The sequence below is a fragment of the Ranitomeya imitator genome, chromosome 6 (assembly GCF_032444005.1).
Source record: "Ranitomeya imitator isolate aRanImi1 chromosome 6, aRanImi1.pri, whole genome shotgun sequence".
NCBI classification, from domain to species: domain Eukaryota; kingdom Metazoa; phylum Chordata; class Amphibia; order Anura; family Dendrobatidae; genus Ranitomeya; species Ranitomeya imitator.
In genome coordinates, this window is record NC_091287.1 from 492766669 (window position 1) to 492786822 (window position 20154).

General features: G+C 47.2%; 1 protein-coding gene across 3 annotated transcripts in view; it reads left to right on the forward strand.

Annotated features, from left to right (window-relative positions):
* The first annotated feature begins 347 nt into the window (after positions 1–347).
* The window catches only part of SNX31 (sorting nexin 31), a 97507-nt gene continuing 77700 nt past the window's right edge, over positions 348–20154 (forward strand). For all 3 annotated transcript variants that reach the window (XM_069731657.1, XM_069731659.1, XM_069731658.1), the window contains exon 1: positions 348–510. In XM_069731657.1, the coding sequence (XP_069587758.1) occupies positions 451–510 (60 nt within the window). In that variant the 5' untranslated portion in view covers positions 348–450. The remainder of the gene's footprint in view (positions 511–20154) is intronic.

The following is a 20154-nucleotide window of genomic DNA, read 5'->3' on the forward strand; positions in this document are numbered from 1 at the left end:
TGCAAAAAATTTAGTCAAAGCTGCCAGTAATGCGGCTCCAGGAAAAATACTGCTGGCTTTGCTGAAGAATGTCTTAAAGATGCCGTGTGCACATACCCTTACCATAATTTGCCCAGATTTTGCAATGTGGTTTTCCTCCGCAGGATTTTTACAGGTGAACCATGCAATAAAAGTGTTTCACCTGTAAAAACCCCAACAATTTACAGTGTGGTTTTTAAATGCGTTTTTGATTATATGACCAAAATGTCTGATGTTCCTGTATCAGGGTGTGAAGGAGGCCAGTCCGGCCCACCTGCACAGGTGTGTGTGATCAGCAATGTGTGCTGGGAGGTCACAGGTGGAGCCGCCTCTATACAGGCAGGAGGCTGCACAGCACCAGGCCTCCCCTCCAGCAGTGTGCTCAGCTCTGCTGCCTCCCACACTACGGATAGTTGTTCCTTCTGATTAGCCATGCATGTTTGCATCCCTATCACAGAAAACCTTGTGGACAACCTGGGTGGAAATTATGTGGTTAAGTATCAGCACTTCTGCTTTTACGCTCTTTTTTTTTTTTATTCTCTATCTTGCAGAATTTCCTTAGGCATCTGCTTCCCAAATACCTCCTGCTAAACTCACCCAAGCAGCTTTTATTTTCTGCTTTGTGACTCCTCTTGAGTATATTAACATGTAAAAGAGAAATGCAACATTACTGAACCACAGTTGCAGTTTTGTAGATTTATTGTACTTGCAGGTTACTGTCTAGAGCTTTTTCTTTTAGCTACATTAGAAAGTTAGTGTTGTTTTTTTTTTTTTTTTTTCTTATGTTCACATGTTGCATATTTTTTTTTTCCTGCAGGCAAAACTTTATTTTTTTGGCAGGAAAGAAGCTACTTACAAAAAGCGGGTTTTGGGGATTGATTCTTTTTCTTTTCTTTTTTTTTTTCCTCCTAGGTATGTTTGAAGGGTAGTATCACTCACCCTTCCCTCTTTGCCCCTCCCCCCCCCCCCCCCCAAAAAAAAAAAAAAAGAGGAAATCCTGTTTGTGTTTTGTTTGTTTTGTTTTTTTTTTTCTTTTGCTGCATTTTCACTTATTGCTTTCTATGGGCAAAAAAAATGCTGAAAGTGACATGCTGCATTTCCCCCCCCCCCCAAAAAAAAAAAAACAGCCATTTTCCAGTTCAGTCGGGAGAAAGTGTATGCACAAGATATTTGGAATCTCCTAGTTTTTGCTGGTACTGTAAAATGCATCTTAAAATGTGCCTAAATGTAGAAAAAAAAACCAGCAAAAATTCAACGTGTGAACATAGTCTAAGACAAGCATATTATATGTACTTCTGTCCCTGCTAAATCAGACCTGCGCAGCGAACTGTTATTCCTTTAAGGCTGCTCAGATGATATTTTTTTTTTTTTTCTTTCTTCCCCACTGGGACCGAGTGTCCATGTAGAATAAATCCCTTTATTCACTAGTCTCTCATTGTTCGGATAAGACTTTATTAATTCTATGGGTGCACTCCCCAAAAACTGATCCCATATGGATCATCCATATTCCACTGTTCAGGGTTTTGTTTTTTGCTGCATGTGACTTCTGTAAGGCTGGATTCACACTAGTATGATTGACAAAGTCCCACCAAATATTAGCCTGATGTATGAGCCTGTTCCTGTCTAGTTTTACATATCTGACATTGATGAAACATAAAATGTTTACTGCGATCTATTCTTTGTACGCATACTATATGTATTGAGAAACTTTCCATGAGTTCGGACTCTTGGGAGCCCTGTTGTTCTGATATATAACATTTCTTGGATTTACCTTCTGAGCTTCTACCTAGGACTGTCGGATCACTGCAGTAATAGTTCGGTGGCCATAATCTGACGAGAACGATCACTTTAATATCACTGTAATCAGGTATCAGGACAGACTCTGAGTAGATAAGAAACCTAAGAATATCTCTGGGTTTCTCGCCTCTTCCAAGTGGTTGGACAGGATCCTCCTGAACCTCAGTGTTTTGTTTTCTGCGATCACATTTTTTGATGGGTCGTTTCCTCATTCCAGATCTGGTGGTACTGTTTTTCTCATTCTCTCGTGAGCACGTTCCTCAGATCAGTAATGGTATTTTCCAGCCTATTTGTTTTTTGCATCCTTTTTTGAGGGTGGTGTAGTTATAACTTCTACAGTCTGAGAATACTGCATACTAAACTGTGACCGCAATCATCCGCCTAATGGGGAATGTGATGCACGGGCTTTTACAGATATGCCATAAGTAAGAGTCCTCCTCTTTACATTATTAAAGGTGTATTCCCATCTCCACGATCCTATCTCAATATGAAGAGGGTGTAATAATAGCCAATACCTTCAGTTAGAAATGTAGTATAGTTCCTCTGATTTATGTTGCTTATCCAATGTGCAGGGCATTGCAGTAGTTTAGGTATCCATGGTTATGACCACTAACTGTTAACTGTCACTGTGATTGGTTGTAACCATGGATATCTAGGCAACACTGATGTCATGCACATTGGTAATCGACATAGCTAATCAGAAGAACTATACTATGTTCCTGTTTGGAGATTGCATTGTTTGTATTCCTACTACATATTGGGATAGAATCTTGGAGATGGGAATACCCCTTCTTAAAGGCTCATTTACTTTAGAAGACCCTCGAGTTGTAAACAATAATGGATGGAATACATGTTTTCCGGTTAGTGATCACAAAGTTTCTTGTGCACAGAGCAATCGGCAATTGATTATTCTGTGCTCCTCAGCTCCCATTGTTCTCAGCAGCACATGCCTTATTTGTTTTTATTTTTCTCAAGCAGCTAAAAGATCATTTCAACAAAAAAAAAAGTGTCTTGGTCATTCTTTGGGTGATCGGCAGCCTGTTTATACCGCACGATTAGAGAAGTGAGCGTTTTGGGTTCATTATCAGTAATTGTGCTGTGTAAATACAGGTTCGACTGGCCGACAGGATAGCAGGAGAAACCCCTGGTGGGCCTCTTTTTTTTTTTTTTTTTTTGTTTAACCCCTTTCTGACCTTGGACGGGATAGTACGTCCAAGGTCAGAAGCCCTGCTTTGATGTGGGCTCCGGCGGTGAGCCCACATCAAAGCCGGGATATGTCAGCTGTTTTGTACAGCTGATGTTTGCCCGCAATAGCGGCGGGTAAAATCACAATTCACCTGCTGCTATTAACTAGTTAAATGCCGCTGTCAAACGCAGACAGCTGCATTTAACTACCGCTTACGGCCGCGCGGCTGGAAATGCGCTCATCGCCGACCCCTGTCACATGATCGGGGGTCAGCGATGCTTCTGCATTGTAATCATAGAGGTCCTTGAGACCTCTATAGTTACTGATCCCCCACTAACTGAGCGCCACCCTGTGGTCAGCGCTCATAGCACATCTGCATTTCTGCTGCATAGCAGCGATCTGATGATCGCTGCCATGTAGCACAGCCGATCCAGTTGTGCCAGCTTCTAGCCTCTCATGGAGGCTATTGAAGCATGGCAAAAGTTAAAAAAAAAAAGTTTAAAAAAAATGTGAAAAAAATTAAGTGTGTGTGTATGTTTCAATCACCCCCCTTTCGCCCCATTCAAAATAAAACAATAAAAAAATTAAACATAAACATATTTGGTATCGCCACGTTCAGAATTGCCTGATCTATCAATAAAAAAAAAGCATTAACCTGATCGCTAAACAGTGTAGCAAGAAAAAAATTAGAAGCACCAGAATTAAATTTTTCCAGTTCACCACCTGACAGCACCATTGGAGGACGTCCTTCTTGCCCTCAGTGGGACAGGAACAACAAGCGGTTAAAAGGACCCTCCCCACTCCACCCACCAATGTTTTTTTTCTGTCCCACTGCGGATAGGAACGGCAAGCTTTCCTCCGACTGTGCAGATGGTGGGGATCGGGGGGGGGGGGGGGGGGGGTCCAGCCTTTCGCTTTCCTGCCGCAAGATATGTGTGGCTGATACCTGCTATGGGGGGTCCCTCAGCCTCCCCAGTGTAGCGCTGCTCCTGGGGTCGGATCCATCTCCTCCGCTCAGGGGAGGGGGGGCTCTCGGTCCGGGCGCCTGTCTGCTGGGGGGTGAGTCCGGCGGCCGCTTCCATCATGCGGCCGGTTCCAGCATGCGGCCGCCGCTTTCGCCAGGGACCGCTTACAAGTGGCCACTTCCGGGTCCAGCGGGAGCGTCACTTCCGTTCACGGCCAGCGAGGGAGAATGGTGCTGGCAGCAGCGCCGGCCTTGGGTGAGGCGTTACAGCGCGGTCAACCGCAGCGGCAGTAAGGAGTGCAGGATCAACCAGGTAAATCCTATATAAACAGCCTAAGGGGGTCTTTATGCCGCCGGCCATCCTGACAGGGAGCACTCGGCTATACGACTAGAACTGTCCTCACTATGGAGGAAACGGCCAGACCTGAGGGGACTGACCAGCTTCAGGGGCACGTGAGTGGGCTATACTAAGCCATACCACAATGCTCACCTCTCCCCCCATTTCCCTATCTACGAAGTATACGTATGTATCTCTATCTATCCTAGGCAGAGCCTCCCATCCCTGCACCAGAAAGGAAAAAATCAGGGAAAAGTAAATGCCCGATATGTGCTGCTAAATTTCCGGAAAATTGGCGAAGGCCACTATGCAAATCATGCACATCTAAGATTGTGGGTGATGAACAGACTGCATTACTAACCAGTATGAGGACAATGATTCGTCAGGAGGTACAGGCATCCATCTCAAGCTTGAATCTTCCCCAGACAAGTCAGTCGGAACCGCAAACCTCACGGAAAAGGCCAAGAGAGTCTAATCCCTCATCCGAAGGAGAGATTTCGGAAGATTCAGACCAGGAAGAAAGAGACGGATCATTTGGCAGGGGGAAGAGATATCTCTTCTCTGTGGCAGATACAGATGAATTTCTTTATGCAGTTCGCAACACCATGCAGTTACAGGACACGCCACAGGAGACCTCGATCCAGGATGAAATGTTTGGCGGCTTGCATGCCTAAGTCACAAAGGTTTTTCCAGTCAACAACCACATCCGTTCCATGATTCTGGTAGAATGGCAGGAAGCGGAGAAAAGACTAGTGGTACCTAGAGACTTCAGACTCCATCTGCCTTATAATCCAGAGGACACTAAAGTATGGGATGAAGTTCCCAAGATTGATGTTCCGTTAGCAAAGGTGGCAAAGACTAGCGAAGACTACCTCAATCCTATTTGAGCATTCCTCCGCTTTAAAGGATCCAATGGATCGCAAAGCGGATGGACTGCTCAGGAGAACCTCTGAATCCTCTGCAGCAATAATACGGGCCAATATAGCTGCAACATCGGTAGCCCGGTCAATGCATCTATGGATAGATGATTTGGAGGAACATCTCAAAGCTAAGACTTCCAGAGATGTTATTCTCAAATCTCTACCTTTACTTAACGCTTCAGCTGAATCCGTGCGCTTCACCGCCAGAAGCGAGTCGTTGTCCAACGCGGCCAGAAGAGCCATCTGGGTAAAGACTTGGTCAGAGGATATCCTATCAAAAAATAAACTGTGCTGAATCCCATTCTCGGGGAATAAAGTATTTGGGCCTATTCAAGATGACATTTTAGAAAAAGCCTCAAATAAAAAGAAAGGGTTCCCTGAGGAGAGTACTAAAAAATTCCAGCCCTTTTGTAGGTCCCGACCTGGTCAGAAGACGGACTACAGGGGGAAAGGGAAGACTGGGAGATGGTCTTATTCCAAGGGTGGAAACTCCATCTTCCCAAGTGCAGGTGCAGGAAAGCCAAATAAATGACATCAAGGTGGGAGGTCGGTTACAAAAATTTCTAGGGGGTTGGCAGAAAATATCCCAAAATCCTTGGATTCTGCAGGTAATTGCTCAGGGGTACAAGCTAAAGTTCTCCAGCAGTCCCCCAGAAAGATTTGTTGTAACCCGACCCTGTCCGCTCTCAAGCTCCTCTATGTGGACCAACATCCAGGAGTTGATAGTTAGACACAATCATCCCAGTACCCATCTCAGAAAGAGGTAAATGCCATTACTCCCACTTGTTTTCAATAAAAAACCTTCGGGAGACTCCCGAACGATCATAAATTTAAAACCCCTAAACAGGTGGATTTGGTACAAAAGATTCAGGATGGAATCCATAAAGTCCACAACGCCTCTGATAGACAAAGACATGGTGATGTGCACCTTAGATCTGAGCAGTGCATACTACCATGTCCCAATACACATTTCCTACCAGAAGTTTCTGAGATTCGCCATAATGAACAAAGGAATAAGAGATCACTTCCAGTTCAGATGTCTCCCCTTCGGGCTTGCTTTGGCACCCAGAATATTCACCAAGTTAATGTCGGAAGTTATAGCCTATCTAAGGAACCAGAATACTGCCATAGTGCTAGATCTGGACGACTTTCTGATAATGGCAAGATCAGAGAAACTTCTCAAGATAGACTGCAGCTTCACACTCTTCATTCTACAGGACCTGGGGTGAATTTGAAAAAATCATGCCTGGTCCCAAATTCCAGAATGAAATGAATGAATGGAATTAAATTTTTGGGGGTCATATTAGACTCCAACGTCAGAACATCTTTTTTACTGGAAGACAGACAGGAGGCTTTGATCAGGCATATACACCAATTTAGGAGTACCCCCTTCATAAGAGAAGCAATGAGTATTTTGGGCTTTATGACTGCATGCATACCCTGTGTGAAATGGAGCCAATTCCACTCATGGGGATTGCAGAGAAGTTTTGAGGTCTGGAAACAGGGCTCCCTGGACAGGAAGATGATTGTTTATCTGTCAGTAAAGAAATCCCTAACCTGGTGGATCACACCGAAGAACCTAAAAGAGGGAGTTCCATGGATCCTCAATCCCTGTGTTACCACCGACGCCAGTCAATTCGGATGGGGAGGACATATAGGAAAAACATATTACCAGGGAGAATGGACTCCTCAGATTGCTACAAGATCATCAAACTACAGGGAGCTGTATGAGATCTGGAAAGTGTTATAACAGGCCCAGTCACAGGTCAGGGGCAGACACGTAAGGATACTGTCCGACAATGTCACAGCAGTGGCATTTCTAAGACACCAAGGAGGTCCGAAACATCCACCGCTGTAACATCTAGCAGACCAGATTTTCAGATGGGCAGAGAAATCTGTCAAATCCATCTCTGCAGTTCACCTGGAAGGCGCCAAGAATCAAGTAGCAGACTTCTTCAGCAGAACATCTGTACATCCCAGAGAATGGGAACTGAACCCGGAGATATTCAACAGTCTGTGCCAGAAGTGGGGAACACCTAAGGTGGATCTTTTTGCCACCAGGTCAAATACAAAGACCAGAGCATTTTTTTTTCTCTCAATCCTCTAGATGGAGCCACAGGAGTAGATGCTTTGTCTCAGTATTGGGGAGAAGGTCTCCTGTACGCATTTCCGCCTCTTCCTCTGATACCGAAGACACTCGGGAAGATACGAGACGAGAGGGCAACTGTAATCCTGGTGGTTCCTTTTTGGCCAAAAAGGAGCTGGTTCTCTTCTATCCAGAATGTCAACAGAGAGACCAATCTTACTACCGAACAGGCAGGACCTTCTACTACAGGGCCTGGTGTTCCACAAAGACCCAGACTCTCTTCACCTCTGCTTGGATCCTGAATGGCGAACCCTGAGATCCAGAGGTCTGTCAGAAGAGGTCATTACCACACTCCAGGCAAGCAGAAAACCAGTGACTTCAGCAATTTCTAACAAAATTTGGAAGCGGTATTGTTCCTTTCTGGGAGAGGTTCCTGTGGATACGTCAAAACCTGACATTCCCAGAATCCTCGACTTCCTGCAGCTCGGGTTTGAAAAGGGCCTCCGGCCTAGTACTTTAAAAGTACAGATTGCAGCACTTAGTGTCTATTTTGAGAAGTCACTAGCCTCCCATCCTTGGATAGCAAGATTTTCCAGGGCCACACAAAGAATGAGACCACTTGTGAGAAAATCAACTCCTCCTTGGGACCTAAACCTGGTCCTTAATGCCCTGTGTAAAACCCCATACTTGTTATCAGGGGATATGGGCATAGCCAATCTCTCCTTTAAAACTGCATTCCTGATTGCCATAACGCTTAACCCAGCCTTCCTCCCCAAAGTGGTGTCCTCAACAAATATAAACCAGGAGATAATCCTTCCCTCATTCTGCCAACACCCTAGAAACACACAAGGGGTCTACCATAACCTTGACGTTGGGGAGACTGTTCTAAAATACCCGGGAGCAGGGGCTGGCTGGCAAATTTTAGCCTGGGGGGCAAGAACACAGCAGTGGCCCATGAGTAACGTCCCATCCCTAAAGGGGTTGTCGGATCTTATGCTACATGTCTACAGTCACTGTGTGAATCCTCATATCGTGTGCGCTGTGAAGATTCTCTGCTGGCGCTGGGAACAGATGGTCTTGTGACCGCAAGAGTATATATATATATATATATATATATATATATATATATATATATATATATATATATACACACACACACACACACACACACACACACACACACACACACACACACACACACACACACACACACACACACACACACACACACACACACATTAATTATACATATTCTCCTAGCCACATTCCGACAAGACTGTTTCTGGCCTTGTTCAATACAGTTGCATTAGGTCATGCAAGTCTAGCCAGCATGTGACCGCATGTATGCAAATCACAAACTTGCAGTCACACACCAGCTGAATAAGCACAGCCCTGCGAACAATGTGAGGATTCACAAGTCTGCAGTCACATAGAATGACAGAGTGAATGCACCAATGACACGCACAGCCCCACTGTATGGACACACACACCAAAGTCCTTGAAATGCGCTAGCAGTAAAACACTTTGCCCAATACTCCCTTCCCTCCTCTCCCCTTGTCAGGCCATGTAATCTTCAGCTCATATGTGGATCACTACTCACCATTCCCGCTGTTCGCTGCCCATACAGTACCTCCATAATGGCACCATACAAAACCTCCATAACACCACCATAGAGTACCTCCTTAACATCACCATACAGAACCTTCAAACAGGGCTGCCACTAGGAATTTTGGGGCCCCATACTGGCCAAATTTTCGGGGCCTATTGAGACTCTGCCCAGGCTCCAACCCCAGCCTCGCCTCCACCCCTCGAACTGTCCACAGTCCCACTGCTCTCTTGGAAAAACTCCACTCCTCACCAATCACACATTAACCGTTCCCATCACCAGATCACACATATAGCCAGCAGCTTTTGTTTTGGCTAAAGGATTTTTCTAATCTGCCACCACAAGGTAGACTCATTTGGCCGGGCCCTACTCTACCCTATTAAAAATTTGTTAAAATATATACCTAAATTGTATTTTTTTTTTCTTCAATTTCTTAAATGACCAATAATGTCACATCCAAAGGTAAAAATGTCACCGTACCATGACCAGACACCATATTTCCACCAGTGACCCATCGCATACAAGGGACAAATGCAACCACACCATGTCCAGACCACATATTACCACCACACGGTGACCAATAATACCACATACAAGGAACAAATACCAACACATGACCAGACCACACATTACCACCACATAGTGACCTATAATAATGCAGCGCCCCAGAGACCTGGTTAGTGCAGTAGTATCGCTCTGCCAGTAAGGGGAGTGATGGTACGTCTGATGGCACTAAAGGAGTTCATCTGACCAGGTATCACCAGCACACATTACACTTCACACTCCAGCCACTAGGGGAGCAAAGGGTTTTATTAGGCCACTCCTCACACTGGTAAAACTAGGGGTTGGATAGGAAGTTAGTCAGAAGCTGACTGGGTTTTGTTCAGGCAACATCCCGTGGCAGGGGGTGTTGCGGGGGGAAGATTCAGGGGGGTCCCTGTCAGGCGTGGGAACCTGGCAGGCACCTAGCGACAAGGATAGCGCAGGCGCGGCTCCGTAACGTTCTATCTGTGGCGGCATCCAAAGAAGACACGAAGCGAAGGATATTGTGGACAGTGAGAAGCGAGATCAAAGCACAAAGGAGAGCCAGTAGGAGTTGTGCCCGGAGAACGGCAACATCCTACTGAGGCGCGTAGCCGGTGCCCAGAACACCGAGGAAGTGACTGACTTTATGCCTTACTTCAAATACCACAGGACAGTTAATTATAGGTTGGCTGTCTACCTTACATCACCTAAGCAGACATGGGGGGCAACGCGTGGAGAGGGGCGTCTCTAGGGTCCCGGAAGAGCTCCGAGCCTTCCCGTCAAACGGGTGCGTCCTAGCCATATCAAACCTGGGGGACGGTGAATAGAAAGAACGAGAGAACGAGAATAGAAGTTGAGGACTATCCCTAATGCTCAGCAGGGTAGCACTACAACACACAGGCGCTAGTGGTAGGTGTTATGAACTGGTGGTTTAGGAGCAACATGGGACGAGCTCTGAAGGAGGTGGTACCTGTACTGACCGCAGTCCCTAAGCTCAACACAACACTAGAAGTAGCCGTGGGATGCTCCTGTCACTCCCTAGGCACCTCGTCACAGCCTGAGAACTAACTACCCCTAAAGATAGTTTTCCTGTTTCTATCTTTCCTCAGAAAAAATCCCCAAAGGACAGACAGCCCCCCCACAAGCAATGACTGTGAGTGGAGAGGGAAAAGACATACACAGAATGAAACCAGGATGTAGCACAGGAGGCCAGTCTAGCTAGATAGATAGGACAGGATAGAATACTGTGCGGTGAGTATTAAAAACTACAAAAATCCACACAGAGTTTACAAAAATCTCCACACCTGACTAAAGGTGTGGAGGGTAAATCTGCTTCCCAGAGCTTCCAGCTTAACTGAATTAATCCATACTGACAAGCTGGACAAAACATAGAATGCACAGAACGAATAAGTCCACAACATGTGGACAGAAAAGAGCAAAGCAAGGACTTAACTTTGCTGAACTGGTCAGGATATCAGGGAAATCCAAGAGATGTGAATCCAACCAGGAACCATTGACAAGTGGCACTGGCTGAAGGGAAAGGCCAGGCATAAATAGCCGAGCAGAAAGACAATCAATGGAAGCAGCTGCAGACTGCTAAATCCAAGGAGCAGCCATTCCACTTAAAACCACCGGAGGGAGCCCAAGAGCAGAACTCACAAAAGTGCAACTTACAACCACCGGAGGGAGCTCAAGAGCGGAATTCACAACAGGTAGGCAACGATTTCCACCTGTAAAGGGAACTCTGGATGTGCCTTCGGACCGGCCGGTCTCGGACAGCCCTGTTAACTGTGCTCTGGATTGAGGATCCTGAAGTCACCAGTAAAGAGACTGTAACCCTGTGTCCTCGTTATTGTCTGCACCTCACATCACCACCTACACTACTGGGAAGCCCTGGGGACTCACTTCACCTGTGGGAAGGTAAACCATCTAGCTGCCATCACATCACCCCAGTGGACCCCAAGCAGCGTCGGTCACCCTGACCGAATACCACAGGTGGCGTCACGAAACCTTGACAGACTTTGTATTACCTTTTATTGGATGCCCCTTAGCAGGGTCACGGACCGGGTCCAGCCACCGTGACAACCCCAGAACTGAGCCAGAGAGGACCGGTACCAAGTAACCAGCGGCCCTGCATCTGGGGGCACTCCAATACCACATACAAGGAACAAATACTGCCACACCATGTCCAGATCACATATTACCACCACAGTGACCGACTAATATCACATACAAGGGACAAACACCATCGCACCATATCAAGATCACATATTACCACCACATGTGACCAATAATACCACATACAGGGAACAAAGACTGCCACACCATGACCAGTCCACATATTACCACCACAGTTACCGAATAATAGCACATACAAGAGACAAATACTGCAACGCGATGACCGGACCACATATTACCACAACATAGTGACTGAATACTACAATACTGATCATTAATAAGAAAAAAAACAAACACAATACTATCACCAAAAGTGCCACGATGCACAGGAGATCTGTACTTAGTATGCAGTGTCAGTGTACAGGTAATACAGTGATTTCCAGTGACAATATACACAGGACCTCTGTATATAGTGCCAGTGTACAGGTAATAGTGATCACTGGTGACATTGTACACAGGAACTCTGTATATAGTGTATAGTGTCAGTGTACAGGTAACACTGACTCACCAGTGACGTCTCTAGGTGAAGTCCTTCAGCTTCGCTTTTCATCCTCAACCAGCACAGACCGCCATCACATCTTCCAGCCAGGATGGGTCTCTGCAGGAAATAAGTTATCTAGAGCTCCACTTGCAGAACACATTACTTAATTTTTCCCAACTTCTACACTGCACCAGATGAAGAAAAAAGGGCGACATAATGTCGCTCTGCACAGTAACAGGACCGCCCCCTCATTTAAAACAGTATCCTCAAAAAATAAAATAAATACATCACTGCAGTAATAATATCCCCCATCCTGGCCCCGTGTATCTCATTCCTGGCTCCAGCCTTATGTTCTCCCATTCTGCCCTCATTAGGATCCATTCTGCCCCATCTGTCCCATGATCCTGCCCCATCTGTCCCATCGTATCCATCCTGCCCCATCTGTCTCCATATTCCTGCCCTATTTGTCTCCATTCCTGCCCCCTCCTGCCCCCAGTGTCGTTTGCATTCCATAAAAATAAAAAAAAAGCCTTTCTCCTTACCTGGCCACGGTCCAGCGCTGACGTCCATCCCTTGCATTTCAGCGCGGACTCGCTGGCGAATAACAATGACGTCATACGCCGGTGAAGTGCGCGCTGATGTCAGCTGCCAGCCTCTGATTGGCTTGCAGCTTTAACTGCTGCCGTCCAGGCACACGTGCACACACACTCAGGAAAACTCACACAGAGGAAAACACACATACTCTGACCTGCCATGTTTAATTTGTTAAATGCCCCTGCCACTTAGCACAGCAAGCTTTGAGATGAGCTGCTGGAAAGGTTACCTGGTGTGTGCTGGGCAGTGAGCACACTGGGCTGCCTACCTCTCATCTTCAAGTTCTAATCTCCATTCTCCTGCCGTCCTGTGCTGCTGCTCTAGTCTGCACGCTGTAGCTCCTCCCCCTCCAGGCCTAGCTGAGCAGACATCGGAGAAGGTCTGCACACAAGAGGAGGCGGCTGCGTGTAATCACTGTGTAAGTACCGCCCCTCCTCCTCATCTTCTCTGTTGTGTGCCAGGAGCTGCCCCCTCTCACTGCAGCCTGCAGATAAGCCGACCATGGTTCTGGCCACAGGTGCACGCTGCGTGTCCTGCCCTGCTGTTCCTGCTCATCACAGGTCCTCCAGCGGCCCTGTGCAGTGGCTCAGGCACCAGCCCGGGGGGCAAATGCATTTCTGCCACATGGCCCAGTCCGCCCCTGCCTGGGGGCAACGGAAGGTTGGAGATGGGACACTAACTTGTTCATACAGTACGGGGGTCCAAATAAAGGTTGTAAGGCAGCAAAATCAACCATTGCTAGGTGGATCAAAACCATGATAAACCTAGCATATACAGACCAAGGGAAAGATCCCCCGGATATTCTTAGAGCCCATTCAACTCGAGCTATCTCTACATCTTGGACAGAGAAGGGGGGAGCCTCAGCTGAGCAACTTTGTAGGGCGGCGACTTGGACCAGTCTTTCTACCTTTGCTAGACACTATAAATTAGATCTCATCAGATCAGTTAGCTTTTGGTAGAAAAGTATTACATGCAGTAGTCCCACCCTAGTTTAGATCCTTTTGTATTTCTCCAATGGTGCTGTCAGGTGGTGAACTGGAAAACGGTAATTAGACCTACCGGTAATTGTATTTCCAGGAATCCATCATGACAGCACTACTAGTTCCCTCCCACTGCAAGTTTATACTATTGACTAATGTGATGTAACATTGGTGTATGACTGTTAAACTCTTTTTTTTTTCCCGTCTCCCATGACAGCACACCTGAAAGGGATCTGCCCAGTCGGGACAGGTAACCTACTGAAATAAAAGGGCGGTACCTCTCCCTCGCTTCAGTTGGGTTTCCTGTCCTGATGGGAACCCTTGTGCTGAACATCACGGCGGTATTGTTGATTGAAGTTCCACTCACCCACTCCTGTCCCGGTACTGGAAGAACAGGCAGGGCGCCTGTATACCGGCCTTCAGGAAGATGGAAGCGCCGTCCGCAGATCCTCCAGGCTCTGGCGGGCGTCGGGTCAGCCATGGTTCGTGGTCCTGGGGCCCTTCTGTGTCTCACACGCCGCTCTCCCCTTCTGTGAGCAGTCACTTCCGGGCGCGCGGCTGGCGTTGCGCGCAAGGCACGCTGGGTAGGGGCGTGCCTGCGTGACGTCAGAGCCGCGCGCCGGATCCAAGATGGCGGCGCCCATCGCTCTGATCACCGGCATCGTTCCAGGCTTCCCGGCGGGTTTCAGGAGGGGGAGAAGCTATATCAGGGACCGGAAGAGGCGGTGAGCACGGCGGTTCACCCTATTTAAGGGTGTAAAGACATAGAAATGCCGCTCACTTCGTTAAAGTCTCCAGAGATGGAGAATACTATGGAGCAGCAGCAGCAGCCTTTACAGCAGCAGCAGCAGCATGAGCCCAGGTCAGGTGATTCACCTGCCCACCAATGTGTTAAAGGAAGCGGCCGCTCCAGTGGAAGGAGTAGTAATCGCCCTCGGAGATCACAGGACTCCTCAACGTCTAGGAGGGATGTGGTCCATGCTCCTATTCAGCCTCAAAATCCAGTACCCTTCATGGTCAGCGGGTGGTGAGTGATCTTCGTGAATGTCACCCTGGTGGCAATGGGCTACATTTTCTGTTTGCTTGGCAGGCACCGAGGAAGGCTAGCACCAAGTCTAAGAACAAGGAGTGTGCCCTCTGTAGAGCGCCGTTGACAGCCCAGTGGCAGAAAAGTCTTTGTGCGGATTGTATCCAATAGACTATCCAGGAGGAGACCCCTGACTTTGCCTCTAGTCTTAGAGCCGTGATTAGGGCCGAAGTGGAAGGCTCAGTTAAATCAGCACTTAAAAGAAAGGGTAGTAAGAACCCTGAACTTATTTTAGATTCTGATGTCTCTCCGTCTGACGAGGAATATCAGGAAGAACAGTTATCTCTCTTCCACTCTTCCTCTATATTCCCCGACTCCTCTTCAGATAGCGATGAGGGGGGCCGTCCGTGTTTTCTGACTGAGAACACGGATAAATTAATAAAAGCTGTTAGAGCTTCGATGGGACTTAAAGATGAAAAAGCGGCCAAGTCCCTGGAGGACATTATGTTTGGGGGTTTAGAAGAAAAAAGAAAGTGTACTTTCCCTGTGAATTCCAAGGTAAAAGCCCTTATAGAAAGAGAGTGGAGGAAGCCGGAAAAATCGGGTAATCTGCCCTCGGCTTCTAAAAGACATTATCCCTTTGAGGAGAAGGATTCGGAAATATGGGATAAAGTTCCAAAAATTGATGGTGCAGTTGCCAGGTCCTCTAAAGTCTTCTCTTCCCTTAGAAGACTCTGGTGTATTAAGAGACCCTCTAGATAAGAAAGCGGACGGGTTCCTAAAGCATACCTGGGAGGCAACTGCAGGGGACTTAAAACCGGCAATCGCCAGAACTTGTGTTGCACGCTCCCTTATAGTCTGGTTACAACAGATAGAAGACCAGTTAAAATCTAAAGTGTCGAGAGAAGACATCCTAACCAATGTAACTATGGCTAAAGGAGCGGCTGCCTTTATAGCAGACTCATCGGCAGACTCCGTGAGACTAGCAGCCAGAGCTGCGAATTTATCTAATGCGGCTAGACGTGCTCTTTGGTTAAAGGGATGCCCGGGTGACTTGCCTTCAAAAAACAGACTTTGTTCTTTACCATGTGATGGCCATTTCCTTTTTGGACAGAAATTAGAGGATATTTTGGAGAAAGCAGGGGATAGAAAAAAGGGATTCCCTCGCTAACTGGTGGACTTTAGATGGCCCTATTTTCGGAGGGGGAAATTTAGTAGGGGTCGCCCCCCGGGAGATAGAAGGAATTGGGATTCCAGAGACAGGAGAGGATCTGGATATATGTTTAAAGGTCCCTCAACATCGGCGAGGAAGCCCTCCCAATGACGCCAGGCCAGAAGTAGGGGGAAGGCTTTCATCTTTTTTTCCCAGCTTGGGTAAAGATCTCCCCCAGTCCTTGGACTCTGAAGGTCATCAAAGATGGCCTAAAAATAAATTTTGTTTATCTGCCACGACAGACTTTTGTGTTAACGCCCCAAAGAAAAACCCCGGAGGAACAGCTTGCCTTGGAAGCAGAGGTATTGGAACTGGTATCAAAACGAGTTCTGGTAGAAGTCCCGGGAGAAGAGCAGGGAAAAGGTTATTATTCCCCTTTTTTTTTTTTTTTTTTTTTTTTTTAAGAAAGCCAGACGGGTCACTAAGAACCATTGTCAATTTAAAAAATCTAAACCGGTCAGTAGTAAACTGCTCCTTCAAAATGGAGTCTGTGAATACAGCGATAAAACTTTTGTTCCCAGGTTGCTTCATGGCAGCCATAAACTTAAAGGACGCCTACTACCACGTCCCAATCCATCGGGACTACCAAAAATTCCTAAGAGTAGCAGTTTATGTCCAAGGTTGTCTCAGGCACTATCAATACGCTGCCCTCCCGTTCGGCCTGTCAATAGCGCTGAGAATTTTTACAAAGCTAATGTCAGATGTCATGTCCTTCCTCCGCTCTCAGAACGTAGTTATAGTTCCATACCTGGACGACTTCCTTATAATAGGGAACTCAGCAACACATTGTCTGGCGCAAATAAGTTATAACAACGCTAGAACGGTTGGGGTGGAAAATAAATCTCGCCAAGTCGAGATTGACGCCGGAGCTAGTCCAGTCCTTTCTGGGTTTAGTTCTGGACTCCACACATCAGCTTTGTCTCCTACCAGAAAACAAGCTGGTCAAAATTCAAAATCTGGTGAAATTGGCAATCCATCACCCCATAATGACGTTAAGAAAGGCAATGTCCCTGTTGGGTTCCCTGACGTCCTGTATACCTGCAGTAAGATGGGCACAGTTCCATCTAAGACAGTTACAGTGGGAGGTCCTGTCAGCACAGAGGTCGTTAAAAGGGCATTTAGAGGGGAAGCTTCGACTTTCGTTAGAGGTAACAGATTCCCTAAAATGGTGGGCCGTGACAGATCATTTGGCATCGGGGGTCCAGTGGATAACTCCGATAGATCAGATCATCACCACAGACGCAAGCGGTTCAGGATGGGGGGCCCATTTGGGGACTCTCTCAGTTCAGGGATCCTGGTCCCAACTAGAATCACGTCAGGCATCAAATTTAAGAGTTATGGGCTGTAGAAAGAGCTATAAAACATTTCCTTCCCATCCTTCAGGGTCACCATACCAGGGTCATGTCAGACAATCACGCAGTAGTTGCATATATCAACCACCAAGGGGGGACGAGATCCCCTTCCCTGATGAAGTCAGCGTCTGTCCTCCTACATTAGCGGAGCGCCACCTACTATCCCTCTCGACTCTCCACATAAAGGGAGTCGAGAATACGAAAGCAGACTACCTAAGTTGCAAAATACTGAAACAAGGAGAGTGGTATTTGAATTCCCAGGTGTTTCAACAGATAGTGCAGGCTTGGGGCTTACCTGTGATAGATTTATTTGCCACCCTAAACAGGAAAGTAGAGTTTCTGTTCATTAGACCCGAGAGAGAAACACTTCGCGGTAGATGCTCTCCAAATACAATGGAATTTCAGTCTCGCGTATGTGTTTCCACCGGTAGCGATGATTCCGACAGTGGTAAGGAAGATCAGAAAGGAGCAGGCGAGAGTAATTTTGATTGCTCCATTCTGGCCAAAAAGACCTTGGTTCTCCCTCCTGAGACAAATGTCAGTGACCGATCCATGGATTCTGCCAGAAATTCCGGACCTGCTTACTCAGGGTCCAATATGCCACTCTCAAGTGAAGGGCTTCCATCTTGCAGCCTGGAATTTGAGAGGGCATTACAGGGTAGGCAGGGGTTTTCACCAGGGTTAGTCTCCACCTTGTTGAAAAGTAGAAAGCCAGTAACATCGAGGATATATGGCAGAACATGGAAAAAGTTTCTAAATTTTTCAGGACAACCTCTGGGGGATAAGGCGCCTGTAGGTACTATTCTATAATTTTTACAGGCGGGTTTACAACTGGGGTTGGCAACTAATACGCTCAAGGTACAGGTGTCTGCTTTAGGAGCCTTATATAATTGTAATCTGGCCTCCCAACAGATGGGTATCCCGCTTTATAAAATCCTGTAGTAGGTCTAGACCAGTAATAATTCAGAGGGTTCCTCCATGGGATTTAAATTTGGTGTTAAGAGGCTCTGACTAGTGATCCATTTGAGCCTTTGCAGGAGTCATCAATAAAAATGCTCACTCTTAAGACAGTACTTCTGGTAGTGTTGACATCAGCCCGTAGGGTCAGTGACTTGCAAGCCCTGTCTATCTCCCTTCCTTACACACAAATATTTGATGACAGAGTAGTACTCAGACCAGACCTGGCATACCTGCCGAAAGTAGTTCTTAAATTCCATAGAAGCCAGGAGATTGTATTACCCTTTTTTTGTAATAATCCCAAAAATCCGGGGGAAGAGAAATTTCATACACTGGATGTAAGAAGAGCTATTTTGCAATACTTATCATTGACTAGTCAGTGGAGGAAAGATCAGTCCTTATTTGTAGCTTTTCAGGGTAGCAGAAAATGACATGGGGTACCCAAGGATACTATCGCTAGGTGGATTAGGGAAGCCATTTCCTTATCCTATGCTTCTCGTGGTGCCCCAATCCCTGAAGGCATCAAGGCTCACTCCACCAGAGCTGTGGAAAGGTGCTGTGCAGTGTCGTGAGCAGGGCGTTGTTGTATCAGAAAATCTTTTCTGTTTTGAGTTTTTCTATGAAACAAAGACTTTTCTACATAAACAACTTTGTTTGGTTTTGCGGCCCCAACAGATCTGTGCTACAAAGTAACAGGTGGCTCGGGCATTAATGAGGGACCTGATACTGAATCCTTTCCACAAACCCTAATGACCCAATTAGTGCCTCGTCATTAGAACCTCATTAAACACCTCCCTGTCCTGAGTAGTCATGTACAGTATGGGGGGATCCTGCAGCCCACCCCCTGACTGCTCCATACCATACACTGCCCTCTGTCGCGCTCACTATTATCCTGTGCATTTCTCCTTCATCGTTACCCCATGTTACCCTTGTCACCCCCCCACTACAGAGTAGCAGGGCAGCCAATGTCACCCCGTCCCGGATCCTAATGGCAGCAGGAAATGTCTGCTCCTCTATTGGGTTGGAACCTGATTTAATCAAGGAATAATGTGGATTTGTTGCCGGTGGCTGCAGGGGAAGGGTTAAGTGATGCCATGTCCTTGGTGGGAGCAGTGGCAGCTGCTGGGACCTGGACAGACACAACCAATGTTGCTGTGACTGCACAGTGTGACCTGGAGGAGAGAAGCTGAGACTCCGGAGCAGAAATCACCCACATGCCAGCACTGGGCAAAGTCCCTCCAGTCACCAGCCTGGGGCCACGGGGCCCCAACGTACAGCCCACAGCTCAGTTTTATCCATGGCAGCAGCTCCCCTTCCTCCTGGCATCTGGTTAACCCCATTTATGCGGGTCGGATTGTTATCTTTAAGGTTCAGCAATAACCTTCATACAGATGGGAAAGGGTTAAGCTTCTTCCTACCCCACTGGTGCAGGTTTGGTGCAGCATGCATGTATTCTGGGAGAGCTGGGTGGTTGCAGGCTGCACCCCACCAGCTGCTCCTCCAGACATCACCCACATTTTTAGGCAGCGGAGACAGACCGCAGCAGACTGAGCCACAAGTCCATCTGCAACCACTGCTCTGCTGGATACCTTTGCACTCACTCAGGCACTGGTAGGAGCTCCTCCGGAATCTGCCAGGGGCCAGAGCAGAGCAGGAGAACGTGCTCTCTCCTCCCACAAACAATGTCACACTGGCTGCCTTCTCTTAACCCCTATGTGTGCCTGCCTGGCTGCACTGACTGACTGAGTGAGAAGATGCTTGTGTCAGAGCTGGCACATAGGGGTTAAGAGAACGCAGCCAGCAGTGACTTTGTGGGTGGAGAGAGCATGTTATCTCCTGCTCTGCTCTCCCAGCTGTATCTATGACAGCGTGAGTGGGCATTTGCCCAGGTGCGCCGGGTGCTGACGCCGGCCCTGGTAAGTAACCTTGGTGT